Source organism: Schistocerca nitens, chromosome 9 (assembly GCF_023898315.1).
Source record: "Schistocerca nitens isolate TAMUIC-IGC-003100 chromosome 9, iqSchNite1.1, whole genome shotgun sequence".
Classification (NCBI taxonomy): Eukaryota; Metazoa; Arthropoda; class Insecta; order Orthoptera; family Acrididae; genus Schistocerca; species Schistocerca nitens.
The window spans coordinates 476,869,966-476,878,427 of NC_064622.1; the positions used below are offsets into that span (position 1 = coordinate 476,869,966).

Here is an 8,462-nt window from a genome sequence, read left to right on the forward strand (position 1 = left end):
TCACAGTTCAGCATTTATTTTGTCATCCAAAAATCACAAACACAGCACAAGACTTGTGATGTACCAGAAGCATCACTCTTTCATCACACAAACTCATAAATTCCGTGGATTTCGCACAAACTCATTAATGCCGTGGATTGAACAAACGAACATTAAACATCTCCTGTTTAGAACTGAAAACATGAAAACTATTAAGCATGCAGTGAAGCTAACATACATAAATGTCTTTCCAAATCATGTCTTTTAGTACAATTTGTTGCGGTAAAGTGTCGGGAAATGTGACTTCAGTAGATAAATATGCTACCTCTAGATTTTGTCTTGAAATTACATTTTGGTATTGTTTATTATCTGATTATGAAAAAGAAAGAAGATAGAATATGTAAAGTTCTGGATAAAGTGTGAATGCCCACCCCCTCCCCTCCCTCCCTCTGAAATATTAGTTGTGGTGACAGAGTGATGTGTAGCATAGCCCAACAAATGCTGCAGCCTTTCCCAGTGTGGAAACCAAGTGCTATACCTGGTTATGTCCAGTTCACATGACAAATTCTCTTTAATTTCATTAATTGTATAAAAACAGCAGCCTTTCAGCAGTGATTTTGAGCTAAAAATCTCACAGTGTTTGATCGTCTCAAAAAAATGGGCCCACAAAAACTAGGTAGAGCATGGTTTGGGAAAGAACTTATTTCAAGAGACCAAGAGAATGCCCAAAGAATAGATGGATCAATCAGATTAGACATGATCTGGCAGGATGATATCTGAATTTGCAGCAGATTAGCGACCAAATATGCCTACTTGGACAGAAATAAGAGGTGAATCTTCAGAACATTCAACTGATGTTCCTTCTATTCTTTGGTCATCATCAGACAAGAATCACAGTTTGTCACAATCCAATGCACATACAATTTTTCAGTTAAAATCTCGTGACAAATCCAGCTGAGATTCCAACCCCTTCTTGAAGTTCCCTGACAGTTTAGCAACAATTAATTTGCTCCAAACCATTGAGTTTCTGAATGTAAGCAGTACCAGCTACCCCCCAGGGGATCCACAACTCTTTTGTGGATACGTGCGTAGCGAGCACGGGACCCCGAGCTGATGTGGCCTTCCTTCCTTTCCGGGCTGCATACCTTCCCTTTCCGCATCCTTCCCCATCCCCCATCTTCGCCCCCCCTCTTCACCTCTGGCTCTTTCTTTCCCTTTCTCTGGGGTTATGGTTTGTGCCTACGTCCGGAGACAGACGCTTGTAAATATACTACATTCTTCGCCTTCCTTCCTTGCTTGTAAGTCTTCATCCTTCCCTTGTCCTTCTCTTTTCCTTACCTCTTCTCTCTACCTTCTCCGCTGCAGCGTTTGAGACCTCTCTTCTTTCCTTTCCCTTTCTCTTTCTTCCTCCCTGTGCGTGTCTGAAGGCCAACCCACGCACTTCCATGCGTAGCCGGTGACGGGGTAACGCGTAATTCCCCGCTCCGGGTAGACAGGTAGGACACGTACGTACCCCCTGGTAACGGCCAGGCCCAGGGAGGGGTGATTACCCGAGCTGATACCTTCCGAAAGTGCCGATTGGTCCCTCCGTCCGTTTGTCGGGAGGTGTGACCTGAGGTGTGAACAATCACCTAAGGCGGGAGTGCCCTCAGAGAGGGCCCCCACAAGGGAGGAGCGCGCCATCGGAGACGCCGGTAATCATGGGGGATTCTTCCGCAATGGTTTCCTCACGTTCCACTATGTCTGCTCACAAACGTAAGTTCACTGAGTCTCAACCACAGTCAGTTCTTCCATCGTTGCCACAGTTCCTTGTTGTTTCTCGGTCTGACGAAGGTCACGACTTCTCCACGGTCAACCCTTTCATTATTCAGAAAGGTGTCGACGCAATTGCAGGTCCTGTAAAGTCTTGTTCCAGATTACGGAATGGCACCTTGTTGTTAGAAACAGTCAGTGCCCTCCAGGCACAAAAATTGCTGCGTACGTCACTACTACACACCTTCCCTGTCCGGGTGGACCCGCACCGTACCTTAAATTCCTCGCGTGGAGCGTTTATACACGCTCCCTCGATGGATTGTCTGACGAAGAAATTCAGCACTACCTGTCTGACCAGGGCGTAACGGCTGTTCATAGGGTTATGAAAAGGGTTGACACGAACATCATTCCAACCCGCACTGTCTTCTTGACATTTGACAAAGTTCAACTACCATCGAAAATCAAAGCCGGCTATGAGATAATTTCCGTTCGCCCTTACGTCCCGAACCCTACGCGTTGCTATCGGTGCCAGCGGTTCAATCACACCAGCCAGTCCTGTTCCAATCCAGGAAAATGTGTTACGTGTGGCAGGGATGCCCATGAGGGTGCTTGTCCACCTCCATCCCCTCGCTGCATCAACTGTATGGGTGACCACGCCGCTTCCTCTCGAGATTGTCCCGTTTTTAAGGACGAAAAGCTCATCCAGGAAATTCGAGTAAAGGAAAAGGTGTCGACCTTTGCTGCTCGAAAATTATTCGCCAGTCGACAGCCCACCGTGCCTCAGAAAGGAAAATACAGCACTGTCCTTGCTTCTCCTCGGCCAACAAAGGAGGCGGCCACGCAGACTTGCGACCTCACCTTTAGTGCCACGGTCGTCAGATCGGCCAGCGCAAAGATCGCCCGTTCAACCTCACCACTTTCGCCTGCCCACTCTCTGGTTCACCCTTCATCGAGTTCTGCTAAATCTCGAGCCCAAAAGTCAGACACCAAGACTTCGAAAAAAGAGCATACTCTTGAAGAGTTTTTACGTACGGCAACTTCGCAACCAATGGTTCCTCCTTCCTCTAAACATCATACTTCCAAGAAGGCTACAAAGAAACCCAGTTCCTCTCCTTCTCCGCCAAGGCGTGTCCCATCTAAAGCACCACCTGGCGGAAGTCGCCCTCGGCCGTCTTCTGTGTCGCCGAGGCGCACTGCTGGCGGCCGATCAACCGGCCGGTCGCTCGTGGCAGGAGCTGCTCCTGACCAACCTATGGAGCAGGATCTTCTGCCTTCGGCTGAATGCCATTCCGTGCTGTCGGTCGCAAGCTCAGAGCAGTCGTTGAGTTGACAGCGACCTTGGTCACATTCCTCCATTTCCAGTTCACCCTATGTCCATTATCCACTGGAATATCCGCGGTATTAGAGCCAATCGGGATGAATTGTCGATCCTCATAAAATACTACTCGCCGGTCATCTTTTGTCTTCAGGAAACAAAGCTGCGTCCCCATGACCGCTTTGTTCTCCCTCATTTTCAGTCCGTCCGATATGATCTCCCCTCTGTTGAAGGCACTCCAGCACATGGAGGACTCATGATTCTTCTCCATGAAACTCTCCATTATCACCCAATCCATTTAAACACTTCCTTCCAAGCTGTCGCCGTCCGTCTTTCCCTTTCCGGATACACGTTCTCTCTTTGTACTGTATACATTCCATCGTCCACACCAATGGCGCGAGCTGATCTCCTTCATCTTCTTGGTCAGCTTCCACCCCCATATTTGCTGGTTGGGGACTTCAATGCCCACCACCCGCTTTGGGGATCTCCACATCCTTGTCCACGTGGCTCACTATTGCTAGACGTCTTCCACCAAGCAGATCTAGTTTGCCTCAACACTGGGGTCCCTACGTTTTTGTCTGCCTCCACGGCAAATTTATCTCATTTGGACCTTGCGGTCGGTACTGTTCCACTAGCTCGGCGCTTCGAATGGTTCGCCCTTGATGATACACACTCGAGTGACCACTTTCCATGTGTCCTTAGACTGCAGCCTCAACAGCCATATATGCGCCCGCGACGCTGGAAGTTTGCCCAAGCCGATTGGACACTTTTTTCGTCTCTAGCGACATTCGATGACCGTCACTTTCCCAGCGTCGACGATGAGGTCACACATATTACCGACGTTATTCTTACAGCTGCAGAACATTCAATACCACGCACCTCCGAATTGCCCCGGCGTCCCCCAGTTCCTTGGTGGAACGAGGCATGCCGTGATGCACTACGTGAGCGGCGACGTGCTCTCCGCGTTTTCCGCCACCATCCTACTTTGGCCAACTGTATCCGCTATAAGCAGCTCCGAGCGCGATGCCGTCGTGTCATCCGCGATAGCAAGAAGGCAAGCTGGAAATTCTTTATTAGCTCATTTAACACCTTCACTCCCTCCTCGGAAGTTTGGAGTCGGCTTCGACGGTTCTCAGGCGCGCCTGGTTTCTCCCCGGTCTCTGGGCTCACTGTCACGCATGACACATTAGTGGACCCCGTCGCAATTTCTAACTCGTTGGGTCAGCACTTTGCCGAGATTTCGAGCTCTTCAAATTACCCGCCAGCGTTTCTCCCGAAGAAACGTGCAGTGGAAGTGCGACCTCTTGCTTTCTCCTCTCAAAATCGCGAAAGCTACAATACTGTTTTCTCCTTGCGGGAACTCCAACATGCACTCTCTTCTTCTCGCTCCTCCGCCCCAGGACCAGATGGTATCCACGTCCAAATGTTGCTACATTTATCAACCCATAGTCTGCGTTACCTCCTTCGCCTTTATAATCGAATTTGGACCGACAGTACTTTTCCCAGACGATGGCGGGAAGCTATTGTCGTTCCTGTTCTGAAACCTGGAAAGGACAAACATCTCCCCTCTAGCTATCGCCCCATTTCTCTCACGAGTAGTGTCTGTAAGGTTTTGGAGCGTATGGTGAATTACCGTTTAGCGTGGTGGCTGGAATCCCGCAGTCTTTTAACACCTGCCCAATGCGGATTCCGAAAGCATCGTTCTGCAGTTGACCATCTTGTTGCTCTCTCCACTTATATCATGAACAATTTTCTCCGGAAACGCCAAACGGTAGCAATATTTTTTGATCTGGAGAGAGCATAAGATACCTGTTGGAGGACAGGCATCCTCCGCACACTGTTCTCATGGGGCTTTCGAGGCCGGCTGCCCCTTTTTCTTCGCGAATTTATGGCAGAGCGCACATTTAGGGTGCGGGTGAACACTACTCTCTCCCGCACTTTCTCCCAAGAAAACGGGGTACCCCAGGGCTCCGTGCTGAGTGTTGTACTGTTTGCCATCGCTATAAATCCAATTATGGATTGTCTCCTTCCCGATGTCTCGGGCTCCCTCTTTGTGGATGATTTTGTGATCTACTACAGCTCTCAACGGACCAGCCTTCTTGAACGACGTTTTCAAGGATGTCTCGATCGCCTCCACTCTTGGAGCATCGAAACCGGCTTCCGTTTCTCTCCCAGTCCCCGGATCTGCCTGCTCCGTGACCTTTGTCGATTTCCCAAGGATGGTACCCCTACACTTGCTTATCGTCGGGCATTTGCTGCTCTACGTGCACAAATGACGGACGCCACATTTATTTACACCGACGGCTCGAAAACATCGTTAGGTGTAGGGAGTGCCTATATTGTTGGCGACACCCCAAATGAATTTCGGCTTCCCGACCAGTGTTCGGTGTATACTGCGGAGCTTTACGCTGTTCTCCAGGCTGTCCACTACATCCGCCGCCATCGGCGGATACAGTACGTTATCTGCTCGGATTCTCTCAGCTCTCTCCTCAGTCTCCAAGCTCTTTACCCTGTGCACCCTCTGGTCCACCGGATTCAGGACTGTCTGCGCTTGCTCCACCTGGGGGGCGTCTCGGTGGAGTTCCTCTGGCTCCCGGGACACGCTGGTATCTGTGGGAATGAGGCGGCCGATATAGCGGCCAAGGCTGCAGTCTCTCTTCCTCGGCCAGCTATTCAGTCGCTTCCCTTCACCGATCTACGGAGCGGTTTATGTCGCAAAGTTGCTCATTGCGCATTGGTCCACACTTCCCCTTAATAAATTGCGGGAAGTGAAAGCCCTTCCTTGCGCTTGGACCTCTTCCTCCCAAACGCGTCGTCGGGAGGAGGTAATTTTAACTAGACTCCGGATAGGGCACTGTCTTTTTAGCCATCGACATCTTTTAAGCGGCGATCCTCCCCCATTCTGTCCCCACTGCTCTCAGCTGTGGACGGTAAGACACCTTTTAATTGAATGCCCCTATTTTAATCCGTTACGCGCCCGTCTACAGCTATCGCCTGATCTATCGTCGATTTTAGCCGATGACACGCGCTCAGCCGACCGCGTTCTCCAGTTTATTAGTGACAGTGAAATGACGTCAGTTATTTGAAGCCTTTTTTGGGGATAAGAAACCCCTTTCTGTAGTGGATTTTTAAGCCTTCCTTCTGCTTTTAGTTTCTCCAATTTTATGACTTTGTTCCCATTGCTGCTTGCTTTCAATTTCAGTTTTTTTACCGTTTCCTAAGTTACGGGCTGGGCGCTAATGACCATAGCAGTTTTGCGCCCTAAAACCCAAAAAAAAAAAAAAAAAAAAAAAAAAAAGTGTACCAGCTAAAGTCAAAAGCATCTCTCATTGATGACCATCTTTAGTGGACAAATGACTGTTTTTGAATTGGAGGAACCATTCTTAAAACTGCACTTGATTCCATAAGACAACTCAAAAGTTTCCATTTTTCTCACAGTACTATGAAATTTAACATTGTATTATTACTCATGTAAATCAAATATTGCATAAAATCATCATAATCAGTACAGTAGCATTCACTCAAACAACAATAGTTCATAATCTAAGTGAGATATAAACAATGAAATACATAAATAACAGAGAAAACATGCAAAATTCTGGCAAAAAGGTATTATTTGTATGCAGGCACAGTTCTCAAAACCCTTATAGACTTAGGGATATGTGTACTCAATAAAAATTATCTGCTTATAACAAGCAGTGAGATTTTGATTTTGAGCATTGTACATGTGACATATGTCTATCACTTTATATACTTACTAAAGTTGTGCATCAGGTTTTGAACTAAAAATGAGTGTGACACATTGTCCAGTTTAATTATGAATGTCACCACAAAAAAAGACTTAATGGACAGAATAGATGATACGTACTGACTTCCAAAAAGTTTGCACATATATGGTTCATTATTGTACTTTGACAATGTCTGAAATATCTGTTTCAGCTACAAAAAAGAAGACAAGTGTCAAAAAAGTTGAGGGCAACACTGGTGAATAAAGCAAGTAACATCATTTAATTTTCCCACACAGCATTAAAAACCTTTCTCTGGGGAATATTTTGTGGTATATTTTCTTCACCAGTAAACCAAAAGTAGTCAGCAACCACTCAGCACTAAATACGAAGATTTTCATGTAACTGTTACCAGGCTGAACTCATGTTAATGCTAAACTAATGTGAGAATGACATCCAAGTACATCTATAACTGCAAACAATTACAACATAAATGTTCTCTTACTGTAACCCCCATTTTGTAACAGTATTAACAAGAATGTGTAATAAGTCAATATATCACCCCATCTAGATGATAATAATATTGATAAGTGAAATTAATGTGTTAGGAAAATAAAATGCTTTGCTTAATATATTACAAATAATGTAAAAACTAATGTAAATATTAAGAAAGCCCAGACTTATATACACAAGTTAATTTTATTTAGTTACTCTGTTTTACACAAAATTTCAAAACAGTATACAGTTTTAAGGTTGTACAGACATATATACAAATTGATAAGTGTTGTGCAATAAAAATTCTAATGTTGTTTTTCAAACTACAAGGTGTTTCATGTATATATATTTTAATGAACATTATCAGTTGGAAGCAAAAAGAAAGTATATATCATGTATAAAAAAATTACTGTATGTACAATGCTACTTAATATGTATTTCGTTAGGTTATACAAGTGGAACTTAAACATAATTCTATCGGTATCAAAAACATTTGAATATATTTTTGTAAATAATGTGAAATAAACATAATGCAAGAATTCTTTGGTATTTCATTTTTACATACCTTGAGCCCCTTCCTCTTAACCTTCAAAATTACAACTGCTATTATTTATTGCTAAAAAGTAACAATATAACGGTTTCTCCAAAAAATATCATTTTCTTATTTACTATTGGGCAAAGTCTCTTAGTCTATCAAATTCTCACAGTGTTGCCAAAATACTTAGCTGGAAGAGCACTCTTGCTATATAGAACAAAGATAATATATTAATTTCGAGACAAATTCTGCTGGCAGTGGTGTGTATACGACTAACAGCCGCATGGGGTAGTCGCGCAGTCTGAGGCGTCTTGTCACAGTCCACACATCCGCACCATTTTGACCCTCTTGAGTGTACCCCCAAACATGGCTCTGTTGAAATCACCTATCACAATAGAAGCTTTTCCTGGAATAAAATTTTCAGGTGGAGTGAAGGAAAAATCTGTTGCTGGAGGTTTATATACTGATGTGACTGTACAGTTACTTAACTCAACAGTAATAATTTCAGTATTGTTATTGTCTGACTGAAAAAGACTACAGACTTCAAGGTCAGGTCTTATAAAGATGGCGCTTCCATACTGTGCATGTGGTCTTTCAGCAACCAGTTTCATTACAGAAACAGAAGGACATCTCTGCTGGGTATCCCTATGTATTTCTTGAA

General features: G+C 45.1%; 1 protein-coding gene across 1 annotated transcript in view; it reads left to right on the plus strand.

Annotated features, from left to right (window-relative positions):
- Nucleotides 1-7,807, plus strand: part of LOC126204365 (uncharacterized) — a 347,158-nt gene extending 339,351 nt beyond the window's left edge. Inside the window, exon 4 of the mRNA XM_049938739.1 lies at nucleotides 6,986-7,807. Within this exon, the coding sequence (XP_049794696.1) occupies nucleotides 6,986-7,038 (53 nt within the window). The 3' untranslated portion in view covers nucleotides 7,039-7,807. The remainder of the gene's footprint in view (nucleotides 1-6,985) is intronic.
- The last annotated feature ends 655 nt before the right edge of the window (nucleotides 7,808-8,462 follow it).